This window comes from Artemia franciscana, chromosome 4 (assembly GCF_032884065.1).
Source record: "Artemia franciscana chromosome 4, ASM3288406v1, whole genome shotgun sequence".
NCBI lineage: Eukaryota > Metazoa > Arthropoda > Branchiopoda > Anostraca > Artemiidae > Artemia > Artemia franciscana.
Genome location: NC_088866.1, coordinates 2819423 through 2847136, shown reverse-complemented (window position 1 = coordinate 2847136; position 27714 = coordinate 2819423). Strand labels below are relative to the sequence as shown.

Genomic DNA, 27714 nt, shown 5'->3' with positions numbered 1-27714 from the left:
TGGTACAGCTGTGTTGCCTTCAGGTGGTTTGGAGCTGCAATGAGTCGTTGTTAGTAGTATATTCTTTACTTCAAAATATTTGATTATTGATTACCGTTTCTTATTGATTCTTTTTCTTGGTGACAGAAGCCCATTTTCGCATGGATTGCAATTAAGTTGTGTTCACTTCCTTTGCACATGAAAACAACTATTTGTTTAATAAAATGGAAGATTTCCCCATCCAGCTCTACTCTCCTCTGAAGGCAATTCTAAAGTAGAGCTCTTTGTTAAGTTAAGCAAGAGAAAGAGGGAAGCTTGTTAAGTTCAGCAAGGAGGATGGAAGCAAAAAGGTAGTTTTATGGAAGATTCATCAATAAAACATAGGCTCATATTTGTATTGTGTTGTATCAGATTAACGACGCTTCTTGACAACTAAGGTCCCTGCATCGGCCCTGCAGTGCATTGCTGCAGCATGATCCGATCTCTGGATCCCGTATTACCAAGCTAAGGTCAAACCCACTGCGCCACCACAGGACGATATAGGCTCATATGGATTGGCGATTAGTATTTTTCAAACCTGGACTGACTATCTTGTGATCCGTTTTATAGATGGCATTTAGAAAAGCTAAAAATTTGAAAAATTAAAACAAGGAAAAATTTTGCGATTAGAATTGGTGATTTTAATGGCTCTCCAGAAGGAGGTGTGCTTAAAAAAGAGGCATTTTTAGATTTCTAAGATTATGCTCTTTTGTAGGCCTATGAATAAATGTGTATTTGTGACAGTTCACACCCAATCCTCCATTGATGGTCCTGTATAGCCTATAGGCTAATCTATGTGTAGATATACCATCGCATTTTAAGAGAACACACATCTAACCATTGAAAATAGCATAAAATTAGCAATTTTAATACTTTCACCATAAAAAAAGAAAGACCTAGATCTAAGAACTAGGATTTTTCAGGATTCAAGAAAAACTATTTATCAAATTGGCATCTAGCAATTTTCACTTTCAGTGTATCTTCACATTTAAGAATTTAAGTTTAGCTGTAGGTCTATGGATTTATTTGTGCCTTTAAAAAATTAAAAATGTTAATATCTATAAAATTAGATTTGGGCAATTTTACCTTAGTAGTTCTCAGCACTATATATAAATATTTAAAAGCCCTAATTCTGTTCAATGGAGTTGAGGCTCTTGATTTTCAAATTACTTAGGCTTAGGCTCATCAATTTACTAATGCTACAGAGTGTTTATTTCAAAGTTATTAAGAACAAAAAAAATTGATCAGTTTAGTAATTGAGTAAACACAGAAAATATTAATAGAAAAGAAGGTATTTTTTCTGTTAAATAACAATTATGCTACAGAAAAAAACTTTGGTAAAATTCTAGTTAATTGACTTCTTGCTATCTTGGAAAGGGTTTAGGTTAGGAAAATGAAACTTTCAGGGATGGTTCTACAGGCTAAAGTATGTCCTGGGAAGGTATTTTAAAGTACCCACTTCCACTCCTTCTCCCTCTAGAGGGCCCTGAAATTTGCCAACATGACAGATCTATTCCATGACCTATTGAAATTTTGACAAAACAACATTTTACCTTAATTTTCAGTTACTAGTTGCTTTTTCTCTGGCTTTAGTTCTGAAAATGCAATGCCTGTTATTTGAGTAGAACTATGAGCCATATCAATGTTTTTTGTTTTATTTTTTCAAAATTTAGGAAATTTATTTGCATATCTTTAAAACCTTATAAAATGGAATTGAGCAAAGTAATGAAGCTGAAAACTACTTTGTTGTAGTTCAATTAAGCAGAAGATCTATTTTGCAAGGTTTCACTTTTATAACACACATATTTTTAAAGGTCATCAAAAGTCAGGGCCCTCTAGAGGGAGAAAGAGTAGAGGCAGGTACTTCAAAATACCTTCCTGGGACATACTTTAGTCTGTATATTCATCCCTGAAAGTTTCATTTTCCTAACCTAAACCCTTTCTGAGATAGCAAGAAGTCAATTAAGTAGAATTTTACCAAAACTTCTTTTACTCAAACTTGTCAATTAAGCCTGGCTCATTTGACTCTAGAAACTTCATTCAGTATTCCTGATGGTTGGATGGTTAGAACTTCTTAACTTTCATTCATAATAAAAAAAAAAAATTGGTAAAATTCTAGTTAATTGACTTCTTGTTATCTCAGAAAGGGTTTTGGTTAGGAAAATGAAACTTTCATGGATGAATCTACAGACTAAAGTATGTGCCGGGAAGGTATTTTGAAGCAACTACCTCCACTCCTTCTCCCTCTAGAGGGCCCTGACCATACTATATCTCTGTAGAATCCTTGTTAAAGACAAGTTGGACCTATGTCCAAAGCTTTTGTAGGGTCAAGAATCTCACACAACATAAATAGTTTGTCCTCAAATGAAAATTGCTGTTTGGTTTGCTTCACAGCTAGTCTGTATAAAATTCATGGTCAGGTTTCTTAGAAGTATCTCCACCTCTAGTTTCACTTTGTTAAACAAAGGTTTTTCACATTGGAAAAGAAGGTTAAAATCTGTTAACAGCTCATGCAGATAGGACTGGCACTCAAGTTGAATTCAAAGCAGGGTATTTTTTAGGGTTTGTGATGCCCTGTCGTTCAAATGAGTTGGATCATCAGCTGCAACTCCTTGAATGTAGCTACTAAGTGCTTCCTGATTATGCAATAGTTGCTCAATGGACATCTGAAGAGACAGTCAGCATATCTGACCTGGGGCAAGCACATTCAGGACTGGGGTATCTGTAAACTTTTGGTGCAATTGAAACTCAGAGCATCTTTTGGCACTCATGCTGGAGTGATTCCATACTGTGGGACAAATATCTTCCAATTGCTTTGGCAATTGTTTGCAAGCATAAGAAGTAACTAATTGAGTTGAATGACTGCCGCGCTTGATACATATCACAGATGGAAATTTATCTTTGACTCTGCTCACAACAAAGTTATCACACCCTAACATAGTTTTACACATGTCCACATGGGTTAAAAATTAAAACCCATTTAGACAAAACTCAAAAGAAATCTAATAATGAACTTAATTCTATTTAGTATTCTCTAATGTTACCTTAGTTACATTGTTCAAACTGGCAAGTTCATCAACAAAATACAGTCTAAAAAAAGGATTTTTTTCCAGGGGCAGGCCTACTTAAAACCTAACTTGGGTAAGATAAAGATTTGGCTAACTCCAACTTGTAGGAAGCTTTGAACAGGGAGAGGAGAAATTTACAGAGGAGACTAAATTGGAGAAGAAAATGGAACAATAGTTGAATTGAATGGTAAAAATTAAAACCCATTTAGATAAAAATTCACATCTATAGCCTAACAAATTTTGCTTATTTTTTCGAGGTTTTCTTTGGCAATGTTGCATTTTAAATTTTCTGCCATTTTATCCATTCTTCTGCAATTCTCTGTAAACCTTCTCAGTTGGTTTTCAGATTTATCAATTCTTAATCTAAGACACCAACAAAAGCTTTAGTTCAGAATCAACAATTACAACTAAGAATTTTTCCAAGGAGGCAATAATCAAAAATGTACTTTCGAGCTTTTCTAATGCTTCATGCAGACAGGAACGAATCTACAGTACCAATCATCCATTTTTGGTTGCAATTACACTAGGTGTCAAAGGTTGAAAATTAATTGTCCTATCAGTGCTACAAACTGTGATTTTTTTCTGGAAGTTCTACCGAATTCGGTTTCTAGTGGTAACCAAATAACCATGCTAAATCACCAAATCTGAAAAATGGATGGATTGAATTTGATGAAACTACCAAACCTGCTGAATTTGGTTACTAATGGCAGCCAATGCTAAATCACTGAATTTGAAAATTGCCAGACTTAATGTGGTGGAACTACCAAATCTAATAAAGTTGGTAACTGAATTGGAACCTAATAAACATTTTAAATTACAACCAAATTTGTTGTAACTAGCAAATCTATCGAATTCGGTTATCAACAGGGTTAAATCACCAAATCTTGAAATAAACAGAAAATAAACAAAAAAAGGGCATCATGGTTCTGCCACGTTGCTCATTTTTTTCCCAAATTTTCGTCTTTGACAAATTTTCACTGAATTGCCAAAATGTTAGAAAAGGGAGGTTGTGCCCCTGTTGGGACCTTAGGGTCAGGACCTTTAGGCCCTAGCCGTAACATTGTCAGGGTTTGATAACTTAGCCAAATCAGAAAATGATTGTTTTTGCTCTATTTTGATTTAAGGCAGGTTTCTAATCTTATACTTGTATCCTCATAGAGTCAGGGTTAGGCCAAATTCCTAGTGCATTGTTTTGTCTTTCAAGAGGAAAACTTGGCTGGTATTTTTCATTTCATCCTTATTAAGATTATAATTCTTAACAGGAAAAAAAAAAGATATGTTAAATCACCAAATCTTGAAATGGACAGAAAATAAACAAAAAAAGGACATTGTGGTTTCGCTACGTTGTTCATTTTTTCCCCAAATTTTCGTCTTTGACAAATTTTCACTGAATTGCCAAAATGTTAGAAAAGGGAGGTTGTGCCCCTGTTGGGACCTTAGGGTCAGGACCTTTAGGCCCTAGCCGTAACATTGTCAGGGTTTGATAACTTAGCCAAATCAGAAAATGATTGTTTTTGCTCTATTTTGATTTAAGTCAGGTTTCTAATCTTATACTTGTATCCTCATAGAGTCAGGGTTAGGCCAAATTCCTAGTGCATTGTTTTGTCTTTCAAGAGGAAAACTTGGCTGGTATTTTTCATTTCATCCTTATTAAGATTATAGAAGGCTATGTCTTTTAAGACTTTTTGTTTAAGTGTTCTTCCTCAAGTTTGTTATTTTATATAAGATTTTTTATGACCAAAGATGGTCAAGAATTTTTAGGAACTGAAAATTGATGAATACTTTGTTTGTGGAATGAAAATATACCTTTTTATAGCATTTTTTATGCATTTAGCAGCATTTTTAACCTCAAAGGGCATACCACCCCCCTTAAATCATACTTTTGATGAGCTCACTTTTTTTTTAAGTTTCTGTGAATAGAGTAATATAGTTAGATTTATAATTAGACATTTAGTTAGAGCTCTAAGTTAGAATTGCAATTGAAGAATTTTTTTCTGGTTATCTAATAAAACTGGAAAAAAAATTGTTTTTCAGAGACTGTGTTGAATTCCATCTTATGACCTTTATCCAAATGGAAGAAGTCTCTCAAGCCAATTTTCATGGAGTGTACATGCTTTACTGCAGGAATCCAAGTAATAATGGACGAATTTACATAGGCTACACGGTTGATCCCCAGAGAAGAATTAAGCAGCATAATAAAGGAAAAGAATATGGAGGAGCGTGGAAAACTAGCAATAAAGGACCTTGGTATGATAAGTTCCGTGAATCCAAATTAAACTGTAATCACACTAAAATATACTGCACAGATTAGGATTCGTGTCTTGCGGTTTTTTTTTTGCAAATCATGGCCAAACTGTGGCTCACGAGTCGCAAGGAGCCTTAGATATGAAATGAAAAAAAATATATAATGTTTAGTTATTCAACAACTAATATTTAGTTGATAATTCGATGCAACGGTATATTAGAAGAAGTATTGAAAGACCTTGTGATTTGATGATGATTTAAAAAATTAATTTTAACTGAATAATTAAAAAAAAAAATTCTAAATTTTCTTTGAATCCATTTTGAATTGACGTTATTAGTGGTAACATGTCTTTTAATATATTAATATATTACATTAGTATATGTTAATACTTAATATAACTGATGTAATATGATAAAACAATTAGTATAATTTAATAGATAATATTAATAATAACAATTATAAGTTTTTTTATTAGGTCCAAGGAGAACCTTGGTATGATAAGTTCCGTAAACCCAAAGTAAACTGTAATCACAATAAAATATACTGCACAGTGTAGGATTCATGTTTTTTTTTTTTTTTTTTTTTTTTTTTTTTTTTTTTTTTTTTTTTTTTTTTTTTTTTTTTTTTTTTTTTGAAAGCCATGGCCAAACTGTGGCTCACGAGTCGCAAGGAGCCTTAGATATGAAATGAAAAAAAAAAAATTATAATGTTTAGTAGTTTAACATCTAATAGTTAGTTGATAATTCGATACAACGGTATATTAGAAGAAGTATTAAAAGAGTTGTGATTTGATGATCTGAATAATTAAAAGAAAATGTCTAAATTTTCTTTTGAATCCATTTTGAATTGACGTTATTATCGATAATATATCTTTTAATGTATTAATATATTACATTAGTCTATGTTAATACTTGTTGTAACTCCTGAAATATGATGAAATAATTAGTATAATTTAATAAATAATATTGATAATGATAATTATAAATTTTTTGTTTTATTTGAATAAAAGTGCCACAAGAGAAATGGAGTTACTGAAAATTCAAATGGACCATAATCTAATTGTATCACAAACAAATACAATCTGCAATGGTTATTAGATACTAGTGCCATAATCAAAGCACCCAATTTGAGAAAAGATCTGCAAATGAGTTTTGGAATCTAGTGCCACAGTCAAAGCATCCCAGTTTATGAAATGATCTGCAAATGTAATGATCTGCAAAGTAGTTTTGGACCATAATCTTAAATTGCATCACAAACAAATACGATCTTCAATGATTATTAGATACTAGTGCCACAACCAGAGCACCCAATTTGAGAAAAGATCTGCAAATGAGTTTTGAAATCTAGTGCCACAGTCAAAGCATCCCAGTTTATGAGACGATCTGCAAAGTAATTTTGGACCATAATCTTAAATTGCATCACAAACCAATATGATCTTAATGATTATTAGATACTAGTGCCACAACCAAAGCACCCAATTTGAGAAAAGATCTGCAAATGAGTTTTGAAATCTAGTGTCACAGTCAAAGCATCCCAGTTTATGAAACGATCTGCAAAGTAGTTTTGGACCATAATCTTAAATTGCATCACAAACCAATACGATCTTAATGATTATTAGATACTAGTGCCACAATCAAAGCACCCAATTTGAGAAAAGATCTGCAAATGAGTTTTGAAATCTAGTGCCACAGTCAAAGCATCCCAGTTTATGAAACGATCTGCAAAGTAGTTTTGGACCATAATCTTAAATTGCATCACAAACCAATACGATCTTAATGATTACTAGATACTAGTGCCAAAACCAAAGCACCCAATTTGAGAAAAGATCTGCAAATGAGTTTTGAAATCATGTGCCACAGTCAAAGCATCCCAGTTTATGAAACGATCTGCAAAGTAGTTTTGGACCATAATCTTAAATTGCATCACAAACCAATACGATCTTAATGATTATTAGATACTAGTGCCAAAACCAAAGCACCCAATTTGAGAAAAGATCTGCAAATGAGTTTTGAAATCTAGTGCCACAGTCGAAGCATCCCAGTTTATGAAACGATCTGCAAAGTAGTTTTGGACCATAATCTTAAATTGCATCACAAACCAATACGATCTTAATGATTATTAGATACTAGTGCCAAAACCAAAGCACCCAATTTGAGAAAAGATCTGCAAATGAGTTTTGAAATCTAGTGCCACAGTCAAAGCATCCCAGTTTATGAGACGATCTGCAAAGTAATTTTGGACCATAATCTTAAATTGCATCACAAACCAATACGATCTTAATGATTATTAGATACTAGTGCCACAATCAAAGCACCCACTTTGAGAAAAGATCTGCGAAAGAGTTTTGGAATCTAGTGTCACAGTCAAAGTTTACCTATTTATGAAATGATCTACAAATGAAACAATCTGCAAAGTAGTTTTCGAAACTAGTGCCACAGTCAAAGCACCCAATTCAAGAAAAGCTGCTTGCAGAATACTGTCCATATTCAGGCACAACATATTTTTGCGAGAAACTTTTTTCAACAATGCACTTTACGAAATTAACACACCATTCACAGCTCATAAATGAAATTTTGACTATTGAGATGTAATATCAGATGTAACCAAAACTCCTTATTGGAAGACAGGGAAGCAGTGATGGATCTAGGGAAAGGGGATTGCTCTCAGTCTCTTGACGATTTTGTGTTTTCAAAGAAATCTTATTTTTAATTATTGCTTATTTCAAATATAATTTTAAAATGCATAAATACAACAGAGAAAGAAGCAGCCCCCATACTTTGGACTCTATAGTGGACCTAATAAAGTGCTGCATTTAGCTTGGGATCAGTAACCTATGTTAACTATTGAAATTGTACAGCCTTGTAAATTTAATTTAAATTAGCATTTTAGTACCAGCCACTAAATTAAAATTGTTTTCCCGAAAAAAAGTATGTCGAAGAATAGTAAAAAGGTATTTCAAAACCTAAAATGAGCAGAACTGAATTGATGTTTTAATATTATTGGTCAAAGAAAAAATATTATCTTTTTTTAAGTGAGGCTTTCTGAGTCTTTGAAAAATACATTGTAATTATAGTTAAAGTAAAAAAAAAGCGGAAAAATAGTTCTTGCAAGGCCTGCAAAAAATCAAAGCAGCAATATAGGTTAGGTAAACTAATATTAAGGACACCGATGCATAAGTGTTTTAAGTCAACACTTAAGAAGCCAAGGACCAAAGAATTTTAGGAAGAAAGATTGATGTTGACATTTGAGAAGAGTAGGGAAAAATTCTGACCGAGAGCAGTAGAGAAAATCGAGGTTGATATTCGAGAGGAGTAGGGAAAAATTCTGACTGAGAGGAGTAGAGAAAATTGAGATAGAGATTTAAGAGGAGTGAGGAAAGATTCAGAAAGAAACCGGAGATCATGAAAATCCGATTTAAAAAAAGAAGTGAGAAGTACAGCAAGAAAAGAAGAAAGTGAAGATATTGAACATCTACTTTAAATAAAGGAGTAAGAAATGTAGCGAGAAAAAAGAAACTAAAGGTATCGAAAATACACTTTAAAAAAAAAGTGAGGAATATAACAAGAAAATAAAAAATCTCATTATTAAGGCAAACCAGAGTTAAATCCAAAATTTGTAGCATTAAAGTGAACCAATTTTGGCATTACACAAAAGATAAAATTTAATGCCAGAAATGGACGGGTTTGAGCTAAATAAAAAAAAAATTCCAGACAAATTTTGACATAGTCTAAACTCTTCGAGTAATACTAATTCGTTAAAATTTATGGGAGGGGCAAGGATTTTTTTTTGGGTGAAGATACAAAAAAGGTATGGACTTTGACACCTTAAAAATATCTAATTTAAGGTGTTAAGTTAAAAAAGGTACGTTTTATAATTAAGGAGGGGGGTTATTTTTTTTAATTAAACCAAAAAGGATATTTCTGAAAAAACTAAGGGAAGAGGAAATTGCCTCCCCCTAGTTAGTGCCCCTAAACGTTAGCTAACTCTTCATTTTGTTGTCATTGCATATTCATTGGTAAACTCTCGAGCTTTGAACATTGAGATCCATAAAATGTTGTGTATTAGGGATTTGCAAGGACTAGGAACGGTTTCAGGTACACAATCGTTCATCATGTATTAATTTAATTTTTTTTCCCTTTTTAGGGATATGGTGCTTATTATACATGGATTTCCAAATTCTATTTCAGCTTTAAGAGTAAGTAATATTTAATCAGAAAATAAATGAAGATAGAAAATAAATGCATTAGAATCTAAAAAATAATATTCAGGACAGAGAACAATTTAGACTTACTTATATTACATTTTTTGACATCTTTCATATGACTTCTATATAAAATATGTTTTATGATATCCATCATGAGCACTAATAACTGAGGGTCTTATTTACCACTACTCAACTTTACGGCATTTTTCTAGCCATATTTTATGACATATTCCATGGATGCCAAAAATTAAGGGCTTTTTGTGTCACCACTCAACTTTATGGCATCTTTCTGGCCATATTTTATGACGTGTTTCATGGTCACTAAAAACTAAGGATCTTATATGCCAGTACTCAACTTTGTGACATTTTTGTAACCATATTATATGGCATCTTCTATGGTTGCTAACGACTAAGGGCCTTGTATGTCACTGCTCAGTTCGTTACTTTTTTTTTTCTTTTTTGCTTGAATTTTGTACTGTTGAACAAAGAAAAGAAAAAGAAAATCGAAATTTTTTAGAAAGATATAATAAAACAAATAAAAAAAGAAAATCCTCCAATCTAGGTATATATTTTGAAGCAAGAAGTCCTAAAAGAGCCCATCTAAATTCTATTTCATCTTTAAGAGTAAATAATATTTAATTAAGTTATACGATAAACGATGCTATCTCTACATTTACGAACATTGTAGAAAGTAAATGCAAAAGAAAATAATAAGGAAAGGGAACAATTTACTTTTCTTACCATTACTTTTTACGACTGAACCTCTATCCCACTTGTTTCCAGGAGGAGCTTTATGCACTGTACTGTCATAAGGTATATATCCTATTATATTTTCTGACTTCTGCACATAACAAATTTTTTTGGTTACTATTGGCTAGAGTTTGGCCTTTGCTATAATTTATGGTTATAGCCTTCTATTATAACGTTATTCACAATTTTGTATGTGAAGATGCATTTTTTTTTGTCAAAACGTTGATCTTTATTTTAGATATTGTGTTTTTTTTATTTCAAAGACATTAAATATAGCAATTTCCTTTAAGACGAGCGCTTAAACAGCTATCTATGATGTTCTAGTGTCCTACTGGCAGTGGAGAAGAAAAAACGGAAAACCCCGTTCATCCATACTAATTATATACCATAAAGTGATTTTCTTTGTAGTTTTAGCCAGGGGACGGTAAGTTCCCTTTATAGGGCTTTCGGTCAAGGTCATTTCAATTATGTAATGTTGTTTCGATCCGACGCCAGTTTTGGGGGTTTCAGGATGTTTTTAAAAATCCCTTGAATTTGCTTAAAAATGACATTTTACTATTAAGACTAAGTTAGATAATACTTACCATTCCTGAATCAGACAGAAATGGCCATCTTTTCTCACCTGCCAGTTTTTTTTGATGCGCTGTTTAATTTTTGGTTAATATGGGCTGTGGTTCGTCATATGATAGATAGATAGATAGATAAGATTTTATTTTCACCAAAATTTTCATGGCACTGCCGAATTTCTTATGGTATAGTCACATTAAAAAGCGACGCAAAATAAAAAACAAAACAAAGAAAACAAAACACATCAATCCTCCTGACTTTCGTTATAAATTTTTACAAAGCTAGGTATAAAACTCTTCGCTAACCGCTGGTGGGCACAGCGTACCGGCCGAAGTTTGTCAACAGGCACTGCCACCCTGCGCGGGAGTCGTTTTGTTGTGGATTGAGGGGGGAAAGGGTTTTGTGGATTGGGTGGATCAAAGATTTTCGTCCGAAATCCATGCAGAGTTTCTCTCTTCTTTTTTCCAGAGTTTGTATTTTAAACTTTGTCAGCAGCTCTTCATACAACATATCTGCCTGCTTTGAAACTATCATTAGAGCTCTTTTCTGAACTCTTTCGATCCTGGCGCTTTGCTCAGCCGTCAGTCCAAAATGCCATACAGGAGCTGCATATTCCAGAATTGGGCGAATAAAAGATGTAAATATTCGGAGGAGGTGATCTGCAGAGGCATCTTTTATTTACTGCACTGTCACAAGTTGTCAAAACGGTAAAATTCTAGTTAATTGACTTCTTGCTATCTCAGAAAGGGTTTAGGTTAGGAAAATGAAACTTTCAGGGATGAATCTACAGACTAAAGCATGTCCCAGGAAGGTAATTTGAAGCAACTACCTCCACTCTTCTCCCTCTAGAGGGCCCTGGCCTTTGATGACCTTTAAAAATATGTATGTTATAAAAATGAAACCTTGCAAAATAGATCTTCTGCTTAATTGAAGCACAACAAAATTGTTTTCAGCTTCATAACTTTGCTCAATTCCATTTTATAAGGTTTTAAAGATATGCAAATACATTTCCTAAATTTTGAAAAAATAAAAACGTTGATATGGCTCAAAATTCTACTCAAATAACAGGAATTGCATTTTCAGAACTAAAGGCAGAGAAAAAGCAACTAGTAACTGAAAATTAAGGTAAAATGTTGTTTTGTCAAAATTTCAATAGGTATAGACCTGTCATGTAGGCATATCTCAGGGCCCTCTTGAGGGAGAAGGAGTGGAGGTGGGTACTTTAAAATACCTTTCCGGGACATACTTTAGCCTGTAGACCCATCCCTGAAAGTTTCATTTTCCTAACCTAAACCCTTTCCGAGACAGCAAGAAGTCAATTAACTAGGATTTTACCTGACAAAACAACTTTAATTTTGAAGAATTACCGTAATAAGCCAAATATACATGTACAAAAGCATAGAAAAGTTGAAAAAAGTAGACCAAGTACCTTTTTCTAGCTAGTCCACTAGTCCACAGCTTGTTTTAGCTAGGCAGAATGTACTGGAAACATCTTCTCTGAGAAACTCTGATGGCTATAGTTGATATCTAACTGTCGCAAATTCATATTCCTCGCAAAGTGGTGACCCTTAATGTCAACGAAACAAAAAAGCAGAAATGGCGTTGGGCTGTTTGGGCCTCAGACAGATATGTACTGTAGCGAGTTGTTAGTTTTAGTGATAGCTGCTCTTGGCAATTTGACAATCAATGACAACCCAAGGATGGATACACCATATTTTTTTGAGGTTTTTCCCTCAAAGTGAATATGCATCCTGTCATAGTGGCAAAAGGTCGCGACCCCAGAGCAAAATTATACTGTTCCAAAAGAAACCGAAGAAACTAAAATTTGTGAGAAACCGAAATTTTGGAGATCCTTCACGATACCGCTTATTCAAATGATCAAGGTGGGTACTGTGTATGACCTTCCGTTGCTTAGAAACAGGAAATTCAGTTTGATCCTAATTGATGCTTCACCCCTTTTCCTGATGGCAATAGTATCCCATAAGGGAAATTTCCTTATCCTGGTGATTTGTTTTCATTATCATTATCAACCAAAGAGAAATTAGTCATATACAATTTTATTCAATGGATTGTGAAGCATTCAAAATTTTCAGTGGTTTTATAATATATTGTAGGCTCTGGACGATTATTCCCCTCGCAATTTCAGTCAACTTGTTGTTCAACTATCATTAAGTTAACTTTGTATTAGTGCAATTGTCTAAGTTTACAAATTGAATCAATCGCCTTGCCTGACACTCATTGCAGAATGGCCTGATTTTGACCTTAAACGCTTGTTTGCCTGTCATTCCACGTAAATTAACGGTCCTGTGTCAATTCTAATATTCTCGGTTTAACCAGCCTAAGACTATAGGTAGGTGTGCCTTGTTTACCTCTCATTCCAGGTAATCTAATGGTCCTATGTCGATTTTAAATTCTTGGTCAACCTGTCTGAGACTCTAAGCGGGCGTGCCTTGCTAAAAGATAACAAGCAAGTATTGGTCTAATAAGAGAGGCACACTTACTCCTGTCCTTTACCCGTGCCATTGAACCAAACACTCGGAAAACAATAGGCTCCATTACTATCTATCTTAATTCTACTGTCCTAGAAATGATGTATGGACGGATAATAGATAGACATATCTATTAACAAATGAACTAACATTATTTTTATACAATCCTAATAAGGGGTTTAATGTCAGAATTGCCTCTCACTCAATCGGACTATCTGTCTTGGCTTTTTCTACAATTAGCAATGACTTGATGCCCACAACTATTCCATTTCAATTCAAAATTTTAATTTAAATTTAATTACACCAATAGGTGTAACCAAGGCGAACTTTGCCGGGACAACAAACAGACCAAAAAATACTAGACACGACCTAGTGGAGATGAAAGGGAACATAAGCTCTCTATCTCCTTAGGTTCCACACACACACACTCATCAACCGAGTACAGTTACACAGGTGCACGGATGCTCAAGGACGTGGCAGCGAAAGTCACAACGACTCAAAGACGAATCTGAAGAACAAAAGAAATAATATGCGCCTACAAGACGTGCGACAGTGAGGATTAGAACGATCGAAACTGAGAATGAAGAACAGAGAATTGTATAGTTAGAAGATAAACGACCGCGAGAACAAAGAAATATGTAGTTAGAAGATAATTGGTAGCGAGAAATACAAGCAACGATAGGAATCAGAATGTGTCAAAGAATTGTAGTTTTAGCAGACAAGCTAAAGTGTAAAAAATGAAAATAAAGGTCAAAGAACTGTGCTGTTAAAGGAAAGCGAGAATCAGAACAAGTCAAAAATGAAAGATCAGAAGAAAAAAAAATCTCATGTTAGGAGAACAGCACCATTACAATCTTCGATGCCAACAAATTGTGGCGTGAATTCCAGTAAAAACATTCAAAGATGCTGTAAACTACAAAGTGTTATTTCCAAGTCATTGGGACCCATCGACACTGCATGTATTCGCTGTAGAGTCCTCCATTATCCCACAGGAAAAGTAGCCAACAAAGATGATTTATTTGGGGGCTGCTGCCTGCTTGGTCAAATTGCATTCTTGTGTGAACAATTTCCAAGTGAATTTGTTTGGCCTGTTATAGGATATCACTTGCTCTCTAAAGAGTAAACTGGAACTCATGTTTTTCTTTAGCTTCATTCAATGAAAGTGATGATCTAACTAAAAACAGGCGTAATGTTTTCACCTTCAAAATAGCTGGATAAATTTATCACAAAATCAATTTAGCGGCACATCCGACACAGACCCCCTGAAGATGATTTTGAACCATATTCATATGACCAAATGTACTTTTCAGATCCCAATGGAGATGTTAAAGAACACCATATATATATATATATATATATATATATATATATATATATATATATATATATATATATATGCTAGATTTGAATTTTACTTGAAGATTTAATATATAGAGACGGCCCCTTAAAAAAATTCGGATAAGGCCCCGCACCTAGCCAATCCGGCCCTGATTTTGCCTTCGGGTCTTGAAATATATATCCACTAAAAATAAAAATTAAAAATAAATCCGCAGAGACTTCCCTATAAAGTGCTATTTGGAGTCTAGATAGTAGTTAAGTTAAACTACTTCTTTTAAAAAATTGCAACAATAAGCCGTCCTAGCAGAGTGTTTAGCGGCTAGACTTGTGATCCTTTGTCTGTGAGGACAGGGAGTTGAATCCTAGTGTTGCTGGTTATTTAATGTGGGACTGAGATCAGCAATGTGACTCTGTAACCTCAGTCAGCGGAGACCAAGCTCTAAATGGGTACCTGGGGAAATCAGGGGGGAAAAACACGAGAAGCGTAAGATGATTTGCCCGTAACCACACATTATATTCCTGGTCGAAGGCAGAGCATCGAGAGAACGGTACCTGCGCTACGCAGACCATTGGTCAGCTTGCGAACGGTTTGTTTATTTTTGTTAATTAATAAACTAATCTAAATCTTTTTCTATGACCGTAAAATCTTTTCTGACTGAGGTCAACGAGCTTAATAATATAAGCAATTTATTTATAATTTCTTAATCTACTTGACGGTATTATACCGGCACTATTACTTGATTGTCTATAATTGACTGCACTCTACTTGACGAATCTGCTGATGGCGCTTTAGGACACTATTTCCTTCTAGTTTGAATGGGCTTGGCAGCATCCGTATTCCTCAAGAAGATTGAAGTTTTTAGAGAAGAAAAGACGGAAGGAAACAAGCTTTGAATTCCATTTTCGAGTTATGAGCACGATGTTACAGACGCGGCCGTGGTGCAAGTTACCCCTTACAGTGCAATGGATTGGCGAAAATTATGTCACAGAATTTGAAGTAGGGTGATTTTTAGATGCCATTATTAAAAGCAGAAATAAGTCATACTCTGAAGGGGGAGGGGGGGGGGGTGATACGAAAGCACCTCCTGGGGATTTAATCTGTTCTGGACCCAAATGTTTTCATTCTAAGATGGAATCTTCTATTTCTGAATGTAGGTGGGATGAATGTCTTTTAGAATTTTATCTTTGAAATTTGTCTATTCTGTTCTGTTCTTACAGAATCTTATTGTACTCATGTTGAACTAAAATAACGATATCACCATAAACTCACACCTCCTAGTTCTTTCTTCTCATGATGAAAAAATTGTAATACTATAAGGAATTCATTGATTATAACCTAGTCAACGCTACTTATTTTGTTCTTGTTTTGTAACTAAAATTCTACACCAAAATGTTCCTATGGATTAAAAAAGTCGAAAAAACCTGTCAGGATTACTTTTTATGTATCACCATTCGTGACGATAGGATGTTGCTTAATTACATGTGTTGAAAACGGATATAGAGGTATTTATCTAGTTCGTACTTAAAATATTAAAGCAAGGATATAATCGAAAAAATATAAAATAGGTTAATTAATAAATACATAAAATTCTTTAAATATAAATAATAGTAAATAATTAAGATAAATATGCTTATTAAGTTACGAATAATAATTAATGTGTAATTAATATAAACAATGAGTAATTAACTTAATAACTAATTGATATAATCAATCAGTGAATAATATCTATATATATATATATATTAGCACACTTAATCATATATATCATATATCATATATATATATCATATTATCATATATATTTTATGTAAGAAAAGGTAAAAAAACCTGTCAGGAATACTTTTTATGTATCGCCATTCGTAGTGATGGGATGTTGCTTCAATACATGGATTGAAAATGGATATAGAGGTGTTTATCTAAAAGTGTACTTAAACTATTAAAAAAATAGAATATAATCGAAAAATATAAAATAGCTTATTAATAAATGAATAATATATTTTAAATATAAATAATAGGAAATAATCAAGATAAATATCCTTAATATCTTTAATATTACTAATGATTAATGCGTAATTAATATAAACGATGAATAATGAACATAATTACTGATTGTTATAATTAATAAATAAATGATATAGGTTATATACTTTAGTACTCAAAATACGTACTTCGCGACCTGAGAGAAAAACTTGTCTACTGCTCGAAAACTTTTTCAGAGAAAAAAGATTACAGGTTTTAAATGCTGCTTTTCCAAAGCTCGATAATAAATTACAATTAATAAATAACTTAATAAATTTAAAAACTTTATGTCACTTAAATAAACTTATATCAGTTTAATCTTTTCTTCATCAATGATAGTGAAAAGAAATAAGTGGGATGGAATAATTTCCCTTTGGGGAAAAGTACTGACGTCCAGTTGTGTCAATACAAGATTTTTTTGTGGGGGGGGGGTGAGGGTGATCAAAATGTATTTTTACATGTTTAGGGAGGAGTGGAATTATCATGTTTTTCGATTTTGTTTAATAAAAATACAGAAATGATATCTTTCAATAAAAATGCCCCCAAAGATATCATTTTTCAAATTCAGAAGGAAACAGGACAAATTAGGTCATGGCGCAACCCTCACCGCCCCTGCCCTCCAGTCATTTACACCAACACTCACGTTTTGATCAGTACGAAACGAAATTTCTAATGCTAAGCAACAGCAGGATGTGCAGAGTCCCATATATAGATCTCCCATATAGAGTCCCATATATAGAGTCCTATATAGATATATAGATAGATATATAGATCATACATAAGATATGAAACAAAGGTACAGAATTGCAGAAGAATTATAAATGCGGAATTGGATAATTTTTTGTCTCAGGCGGTGTGTTCTTAGGTGTATTTCAAACACCAAATGGACTGAATGGAATGCACTGAAAATATCGTCTAGGTTGGGGCATATTTCGCTATGAAAAAAGGATTTCACTTCTTTTTTAACAAAGTTTCAAATTCTTCATGAACGGTTTTTCAATATGTCGAACGGAAGCAACGCAATAATTTCAATTGCTTCATCAATATGGCAGACATTCCAGTTTAAATAGTTTTTAATGATAGCTACTGATAATATGAAGCTAGATGCTCAAGTTTCTACTCCCCAATGTGTTAAAGATGTGGTGCTATTCTGCTTTCTAGGCTTGTAACGAGAGAAACGTCGAAATGACTAGGTCATGCTCTGTGGATGAGAGGTTGCCAAAGATCGTCCGTTCTGGCCTACAAACTAGGGCCAAACGGAAAAAGATCGTCCCTAATAGGATGAGAAGAGGTCGTAAGAAAGGATTTAAAGGAAATCGACACTTCTCGGGAGAGTTTAAGGAGGGAAGCTTTGAACAAATTGGGACAGAGGAAGGTGTGCGAAGCTATGGTGGCCGCAGACGGCTGTTTGCAGCAGTGAGCGGTCTGTAGTAGAAGTAGTAATGTCTAAGAAATCCACAAGAGATTCAGTGACCGTTTTATGACTTGCCACAATTTGCGTTTGGTTTGCAGTTGGTCACATTTTGCGCACACTTCGGTCCGCCACAATTTGTGGCTCTGTGCCACAAAAAGTTTCAAAAAATCTTAGTCGTCATAACAAACATATATAACGTAAATTACAAGAAAAAAGTACTATATATTTTTTTTTTTGTGGATCAGAAGCCTACTATATAAGGATATATGTGCTTGATAGGATGGCTTCAGGCAAGCCCGTATTCAAGGGGGGGGGAGATTATTACCGGATTTGAACCCCCCCCCCCTCTCTGAAAGTTTGTCCAACTCCTTAAAACATAACGAAATGCATATAGACAAAAATTCCATGTATTTTTAAAGTTTTTTACCCCCTTTTCCTTAACAAAACTTTAGATACGCCCTTGGCTTCAGGTGCCCTAAAAATGCCAAGGACCGTGAAATAAAATCTGATTATTTGAATTGGTTCAGTAGAAAATTGGCCAACTATATGTCAAAAATTGGAAATTATATTTTAATTGAAAAAGACACCGATTTGCAGTTAAAGTGTCTTCTCTAGTAGTGGAGATTGAATCAAATAGAAAGAAGCCCAGGTGAAATCAGCAAAAAAAAAAAAAACACAATTGACACCAAACAGCTTAAGAATATTTTGTATTCCTTGAAGTTGCAGTTGTTTTTGGGATTGTTACTGTTGTTAACAGATTGTCATTGTTTGAATTTTTACCAGCAAAAATTGCTGTCAAATTCAAATAATTAAATCTGGCTATTCATTTTCATGATTATACATGGCAACACTGAGCAAAATGCGATACTGCCCTGAGAACTCCACAATTTTCTAAAATGAAAACGAAAAATCTTTAAAATTCCCATGTTCATGAGTAAATAGACCTAAGATGGGTACACGAGGAAACTTAGTTTTAAATCTCGATGTCATTAATTTGATTAATTTTGATGAGCCAGTGTAAATTAAGTTAATATAAAAAATTAACTAAAATTAAAGGGGTAAATTAATTAATTTACTAATTAATTTATGAAATTTAAGTAATTAGATCTGTAAATTAAATTTAATTTGAAGCACTTTAAAAAAGAACGACTTTTTAGGATGGCTATTTGATTGATTGATTAATTAGAGCTGTAAATTAAAGTAAATTTGGAGTACTTTAAAAGAAAGGACTTTTTAGGATGGCTTAGAATTCTAACCGCCATGAGTCTATAGTGTACCAATCCCAAGAGAGATAGCGCTGATCGACAGACCTCTTTTATAAGGAATGAGCTCTGTTTCTTTACTTATATTTCGTTTTGATTCTCTCTTTATATTACTAATTTCTCGGTATTTTCTTCGCTTTTTGTAAAGTTTCTTCCCTTTTCTAGATTGGGCTACAACCGCCTGCTCATATGCCTATATGCCATGGAGAAATTATAAAAAGCAAGAAGATCTCTTCCGTACCTCCAAAATTTGTAGCTGAATATCTACGATGCGGAATATGCAAAAATACGAATAATAAGGAAGACTTTGTTCAGTGTTGGAACATCTTGTGTAAAGAACCGTTTCATGTTCTATGTCTTGCCAGATACTCAGAAGATGACATTATTCCAGTTGAAAAAGAATGCCCAAAATGCAAGGAAACGTTTATTTGGCAACAGTGGATAAGCTCACTTCAAAAGAAATAGTTTTCGATTTTTTCAATTTTTTAGGTTTTTATTTTAAACTTATAGATTAACTAATTTGTGACCAAATCGATTTAATATAAAATATTCTAAAAATCAAGTTCTTGTTTGTTTTTATTTTCTATTATGCTTCGATTTGCGGTATTTATTACAAAGATAGTTTTTAAGATCAAGCTGATTATATATATTGAAAAATACTTTAGCTTCTACAACCAACGATGCATAATATTGGAAAAAACTTATGTTTCGAACTCCAGTAGTCTTACTCCGCCAAGGCAGCCATGAGTCGGACTTTTCGACCATTCGACGGTAATTTTGAGATAGCAATTTATTTTAAAACAGTCTAAAGATTATATAACAAGGCCTCTACACGATATTTCTTTATACCGTCTTGCTTTCTCTTTACCGATTCAATTTTCGGCGTGGACATGATTTTAACTGAAAGTAAGGAGCAACATTAAAACTTAAAACGAACAAAATTATTACTTATATGAGGTGGGTTGCCCCCTCCTCAAAACCTCGCTCTTTACTCGTCCCAATTCCTTACAAACAACTCCTAAAACACAAGGGACATTTAATCGGAACAATAAGTTTTTATTTTAAATGCCGAAAAACTAACGTGAAGAGCGGGGAGTCAAGGAGGGGGCAACCCACCTCATATATGTAATAATTTCTGAGCGTTTTAAGCTTTAATGTTGGTTCTTACTTTCGATTGAAAAAACTTGTTGTTTTTTTTTTTATTTAATGAAGCTTGGAGATAACATTTTTCTAATGGCAATGGAAAAAGTATGCCAATTAAAGTAAAAGTGTATAAAAATGAAAAAAGTAGTTAATTACACAAATACACAAAACAATAGCCTACTTTCAAAAACCAAGTTATAAACTCTGTGGGCGGATTCAGGGGGCAGGGGGCCTTAGACTCTCCCAAGATTTTTCTATCTCCCTCAATCGCATTCCATTCTTTTTTATTTTTTACTCATTTTTTAAGTAAACTTGTCAATTTGATCAATTATTCTTAGCTGATTTACCCAATTAACAATGAAAATCAAAGCTTTCCTATGTAAAGAGCAAAGTTGAAACTTAAAACAAACAAAAATTATTTATCTTCAGCCAGTTCAGTATATATCTGCAAAATTGGCATAAAAATCTTTGATTGGTTCTGCCTTTCCCCTATTTTACGAATATGGAAACTCATGTTGAAGATGAATCAGTTTTTCTTTGTATTAAACGTTCGGTAGCACCGGAAGTTATAGCTATTTGTCTATTCACAGTGACAGATTGAAAAGTAGGTCTGTATCTAAAAGTTCAGAATAGATAAAAATAAGAAATCTGGACAAAAGCATAGAATGGATAAGAGACAAAGACTAATGGCTGAATCTGCATTGGATCGAGGGATATTTCCGAATATTTTGGTAAAACATCCAAAAATGCCCGGAAATTGAAAGATAAGTTTTGCTCAAAATAAAGCCCCTCCTTTCGTCAAGAAATCATTAATTTTAGTTTTGTGACTAATTAAATAGCGAATGGCCCAATAGGGCTTTCGTGTGAATAAATCTATCTATCTATTTATTTTAACTATATAGCTAATTTGGTTGAAATTAGATGAGTGAAAGAGTTAAAAGCAATTTAGGCCAGGAGCAGATCCATGGGGTGGAAGGGGGTGATCCTCCTTCCTAGACACTTCTGGCACCATTATTTCGTTCTTTTCTCTTTTTCTTAATCCTTTTTTAAATAAATTTATCAATTTCGGGCCCAACTCGAGTCACATTGGCGCCCTTTGTCCAGTGGCCCCCCACATCTAAGATTTTGCTCTTGATCTGTTTGAGATTCGAACTTTTTTGTGTACTAATAACTTGCACTAATTCTAATAAACAAATACATATTTAGGATCACCATAAAAAGCTCATCCTTTGATTGAATGTTATCTATAGTTAGGCTCTTATACTTTCGTTATTGACAAGGATCGTACTAAGACAAATTTGATTTTTTTTTTATATCTAACCAAATCATGTAGAAAAAATGTTTGTGGCAACTGGAAAGGGGTCACTCAGTCACAAATTAAAAATTATATTTTCCTAATAAGGGTAAAAATCTATTGGCAAGCAGCCAACAATAGAGCAGCACACATTTTTCTATGATTTTTCCCTCTTCAGCTCTTTTCCCTTTGACTTCGTTATAATTACTTAGAGTCCCAAATTTCCAGGGAGGGCCATGACCCCCCTGCCGGTGCCCATGCTTTGTATGTATCATACATATTATAAATAGCAAGTAGAACAATAGGGATTTTTTTTTCCCGCAAGTCATTGTAATTCCGTTAGTCCTGGTTGAACTTCGTAGAATTGAGGATGCCAGACTGACCAAAAACTCCTAAAATTTAAGACTGACCCAAAAATTCTAGCTGATAAAGTGGGAGGTGGCCACAGCAGAAGCTTCAAAGAGTGGGAATACCCTTTTGAAGTATTTTCATTGAAAAGTCGAACAAATTTGCATCCCCCCCTAGATCAGTAAAACTCATATTCTTCCCCTTTAGAGGCAACAAAATGAAGCTTTGTTTAGTCTCGCTTTGAAAACTTTGGCTGACATCCAAGAGTCTCCTCACTCAAACAGTTCCAATCATTGATGCTCCTTTAGCTAATAGAAACTATTGTCTGATGTTAACTTTGGGCTTCTGAAGCTTCTCAGATTCACCTCGGTCTTGTCCTCACTTTTCCAAAAGGGATCAGCAAGGCAGGTTCCAAAGTAAAGAGTTTCAAGACGATTCCACGTGACCGGCTAGTAATTGTTCTTTCAATATGTCTAGGTATCGAATCTGTTCTGGAGACACTTTGTCCAGACTGTCCGTGGAAATTTAGAGGGTTATCTGTAGTGACTTCAGGTATTTTCCCACCGGTGCAAATTGGGAGAGGAATGGCGATCGATGACCGGTGAAGATTCATAGTATATTGGTTCTGAGGATTACTTTAACCAAAATAAATGGTGACATATTTTGATAAATTAAAAAAGAAAAGTCAACTGTCTGCCCATGCCTGTATGCAATAAAGGTTGGATTATATTGATGATTTGTCATATATATTGAATCATTTTCGATCGTCGGTGTAAAGGTTTAAGTGGGTGCTGACTTCGAGATCATGTCATCAATATAAAGAAGAAACAGTGTGGGCTGAGGAACAGTTCCCTGGGAAACGCCACTTAGGACTTCATAAGATTGCGAGTGGATACATTTGCTCTCTGTTGTGAAGAGTCGTACAGGCTGAGATCTACCAGTCAGGAAGTTCATTAGTCAATCTACTAATTCTTGCTGAATCTTGCTACTGTTAAAGAACAAAACCGATTATATAGGACCGTATCAAGCGCTTTGGCTAAGACTAAAAGAATCAAACCAACTGGGAGGTTTTTGTTTAGTAGCTAGGTAACCTGGTCGTAAGTATCAGGAAGGTTGGTTTCTACTGATTGTCCTGGGAGAAAGCCATTTTGCATGTTGAAGACAATTTTATTATTAACAAGGTGTTAAAGAAGCGTGTCCTTAACAATTCTATCAAGTACTTTTCCGACAGCAGACGTGAGGCTGATAGGTCTACAATTTTCTGCATTGAATTTATCCTCCTTTTTAAAGATAGACTTGCCTATCATCGAGGGAATGTCAGAAAAGTATAGCCTGTGTAGGGGTAATTTCATTAGAAACTTCCCTTAGCAGACAGAGATGACTGTTGTCAATACTAGCAGTATCAGTGGTGTCCAGGCTTTTGATTCGTTTTTTGACCATAGACACAGTAACAGTAATACTTATTTGGTTCAAGATATATATATATATATATATATATATATTTATATATATATATATATATATATATATATATATATATATATATATATATATATATATATATATATATATATATATATATATGCACTGAATAAACACCAACACTATTCAAGCTAGAAATGTCTATTCAAGCAATATACGATTATAAACTATATATTGAGAATAAAATACAACACTAGTACATACATTAGCTTATGAACAAATGGTTCAGAAAAAGATTCGTGATATCACTAAATGAAGAGTATATAAAAGAGAGGCATAAAACCCGCATAACAGAGGCATCACAAAATAACAAATTAGTACAACATTACAATATAACTAAGAAACAGAAGCATACGCATCGAAGCCCATTGCATCGGAATCAAAAAGTGACAAAGTATGTAAGAATTGGCTTAACATCTAAGCATGTCGATTAAGCTAAACATCCAAAACGTGTACATATCCTTTTTTCAACCACTGATATTATTAGAAAATGGAACTTTTAAAACCAATATTGTTTGTATTGTTTCATCGAGGCCTAAACAGACGTTTGTACAAGAGTTGGAAAAAACTTCCAAAAACTGGTAGTTATGAATAAAGAAAATACCGCAGCGTATTCGCAGCTCCGACCCTTAAGGAGGGAGGGGGATGGTTAGACAACTATCCTGCTGTTTCTGAAAGTTCTATTTTGGTTGGGGAGGTAGCCAATTTAAAGACGAAGAGAGAAAACAAAATTCTATTCCTTTTTACTAAATAAAAAATGTGATGTTGCTGTTTCAATTTTTAATTTCAGTAATTGAAAATTCCATGTTGTTCTTCTTTTTGGCCGCAATAACTTTTTAATAAAGTAAGGTAAAACTCTCTAGCCCTAAAAGAGGTTTAGACCTCTGGCAAACTCTCTTTGACACCCTGCCACCAAAAATAAAGATACAGTTCGCTGTAGCAATTTTTCCTGATTCAATTTGCTAAAATTTCTAAATTTAATTTTTCATGTCCGTTTGACTATGCTGTTTGACCTATGTGATTGTATGGATGAGTAGGGTTAAGGCCTCATTCAAGTGCTGGTCTATATTAATCACTAATTTAGGAAAACAGTCTTCCTTTTCTCCTTCTGTCTGTTTTTTTTTTTTGTGTGTGTTTGTGCTGTTGCATTGGTGATTTCTCTTTTCATGATATTCTCTTTTTAGCAGGCGTTTTTAAGAATTTTAAAATGACAAGCTACAACACAAAATCGAAACTTCCAGTGAAACTTATCTAAACTTGGTGAATCTTTGTAAAAAAAAAAAATTATTAATGACTGAGCGAGCATCCAATTAATCTAAAGATAAATTTTGACAAATGCAGCAACCACAAAAATGTCATGGCACTATGCCCGGGTTGTATTATCATACACATAAATAAAAATAAATAACGTACTACTACGGCGCATATTACGTATTAGCATCTATAGTGTATTGTTAATTTTTGGAGTTAAGCAATGTTCAAAAGTCAAGCGTAAATTTCATGATTGACCAACCAGAGTTAAGATTTGAGACATCATTTTCTCAACTTCGAAAACACAGAAGCACATTGTTTCCTTTTGAATCTTTATTATCAATCTGGCAAAATATGTAAATGAATTGTATTAGCACATAAGAATTGGGTACAAATAATGAATTTGGTATTAGTTTTAATGTAAAACTTTTGTTCCATTAAATTTTCAGTAAATAGATCTAATAAACTAATTTCCTTGACCGATTCAAACAGTAAGGTTTCATTTTCAATATTCTTTTTTTGTACAGTGAAGATAAACATAAAGGCCTTCTTATGTATACTAATGGGAGTTGAATTATTTAGAACTATTTGTTGTTTTGATTTGTTGGAGTATATTTTGTAACTTTAGGTACCTATACGATACTACTAGCTTTTGAGCGAAATTAAGAAAATAAATAATAGATGACTGTAATAATAGTAATTTTTAGATATATTATTTGCTATCATAGATTACCTTTAGACAAGAAACTAAAACATGTGCTATATCGCCAAGGCCGTATCCAGGGGATGTGGGTCACAGATTTTAGGCTCCCCCCCCGAAAAAAATAGTTTGCCCAACTCATAAAAAGGCAAAAAATGTATATGAACAAATTTTTGTTGTGTTTCTTAAAGTTTTTTCATTGAATTAAGATTTAATGAAAATTAGTTTATAAGGATTAATGTTGATACTAAGAATTAATGTCGGCTTTTTAAACCAGTTTTTTTTATTTCAGTTTTCCGCTTTAGCAGTATGCATCTGACAAGAAAAAAAATATCAATCATCAATTTCTGATTCTTCTTTCGCCAACAGGTGTGAGTAGCAACTATGGTGTGGATTGTGCACGAAACCGAAGAGTATGGTTAATTTACAAGTGGAAAGTGGCGCTAGTGTCGACAAAAACTCCAACGCCATCTAGCATTTGGCGACGCTCGACTCTTTTTCAGTGGAATAATATTAATTGAAATCCACATTGAAGAGTGTTTCAAGGCATTGCGACTGTTATTTGTCATCAAAGAAATACCCAATATAACTTTCTACTTATTCTCTGACTTAATTTTCAAGGCAACACTTCAGTGACGATGCAGAAGAAAAAAATACCGTTAAATTTTAAGCAAACCGTTTCAATTTTTGGACTCTCTAGAATTCACTTTAGGATATTAGGAGCCATCTTTGATTTTTAAAAAAAGAAAATTGCTTCTAATTTTTGAAATATTATATTTTCCTTTTTTTAATCCAGGTCAAAGGTGATATGACTGAAGTGGCAAACAAACGACATATTTCGTAAATGGTCTCTGCAAAATCATATATATTCTTTATATATATATATATATATATATATATATATATATATATATATATATATATATATATATATATATATATATATATATATATGTTTATTTTTATTTAGTTTTTTTTCTAAAAATCGGCAAAAAAAACATAATAATTTTAGAAAAACCGGTGTGAAAAGACCAATCTAGATATTTAATGCTTGAAAAAACCCGTTTAGAGCCTGAATTTTGGAAATTACGAATGACGTCACTAATACTTGGAGTGGTTATAACAATTTTTCTGAAGGTAAGTGTCTATGCTAAATATTATTTTTAAAACACAATTCAATTTGATTGTCGATAGTATAGAATAGTTTGTCGATATTACTATACGAATAGGTTCGCTGAATAAAATGAAATTAAAGTTGTTCTGCAAAAGAAATTGAAAAAAGCTAGTTAATTAAAGCTCGATCCCTAGATAAAGTGAACTATAGCATAACATGGGAGGGGATTTTACCTACGGGTAATACGGTAACGTTAACCTATAGGTATGGGTGTACCTAACGGGAGGGGACTGACCTTACGGCTGGGAACTTGGGCACAACTTTATGGAAAGTTCTCTAGATGGAGGTTCTGTAGCATAATCCACAATAGCATAGTCCAGTAGCATCAATAAACAAAATGTAGGGGGAGGGGGTGATGATTTTGAAGATACAAAATAAAAATGGTAGTTTTCAAACTTAAGGTTTTTTCTAAAGACACAAATATATTTTTCTTAATCTAGCCTACTCTTCACTTGTCATTCCTGTCATTGAATAAGGTAAATAATTTTATCTTACCTAGGGCTTTAGTTCCAGGCTTACCCCCTAAAAATAATAGTATTTGTAGTCCATATAGGGTTTACTGAACTAAACTACGATACACTTTTCAACGACTAATTTAATACCTATAGTCTAATTGAAGGAAACCTCAATTTGATGTTTTTGTGCGTCAATCCATTCTTTGGGGAGTGAGAGAAGGTATCCCTTCCTCTAGTCAAGCTACAGCCAGGTACAACCAAATAAAGTCAATATTTCTTTCTAAAGAGTATCATTCTGATAATGTCTGGCTAGCGCTCATGCCTTAAGATTAGAAAACTCTCTTTGGAAAAGTTTTACTCAACTTTGGTTTTTAGATTTGATATAAAGAATCATTTTCATAGAAAACTATACCGGCAGTTTATTTCACCTGACCGTAAACAAGGATATTCAATTTATTCTAAACACAATTTTGGCGATTGGATTCTGTGGCG

General features: G+C 33.5%; 1 protein-coding gene across 2 annotated transcripts; it reads left to right on the top strand.

The window, feature by feature from the left end:
* The first annotated feature begins 572 nt into the window (after nt 1-572).
* Nucleotides 573-19937, top strand: LOC136025859 (structure-specific endonuclease subunit slx1-like). 2 transcript variants are annotated; one of them, XM_065701891.1, is made up of 5 exons: nt 573-680; nt 5121-5333; nt 9475-9526; nt 15491-15676; nt 19541-19937. In XM_065701891.1, exons 2-5 carry the CDS (start codon nt 5143-5145, stop codon nt 19838-19840), a joined length of 729 nt encoding a protein of 242 aa, XP_065557963.1. In that variant the 5' UTR covers nt 573-680; nt 5121-5142; the 3' UTR covers nt 19841-19937. The 2 variants fall into 2 exon arrangements, with proteins under 2 accessions (XP_065557963.1, XP_065557964.1); XM_065701892.1 differs by lacking the exon at nt 15491-15676.
* The last annotated feature ends 7777 nt before the right edge of the window (nt 19938-27714 follow it).

Excerpts from the sequence above, each read along its gene's own strand:
- LOC136025859 (XM_065701891.1), top strand. The coding sequence starts at position 5,143 with ATGACCTTTATCCAAATGGAAGAAGTCTCTCAAGCCAATTTTCATGGA. Across the intron at positions 5,334-9,474 it reads ACTAGCAATAAAGGACCTTG|GGATATGGTGCTTATTATAC; the intron begins GTATGATAAGTT and ends TTCCCTTTTTAG. Across the intron at positions 15,677-19,540 it reads ATTATGTCACAGAATTTGAA|ATTGGGCTACAACCGCCTGC; the intron begins GTAGGGTGATTT and ends TCCCTTTTCTAG.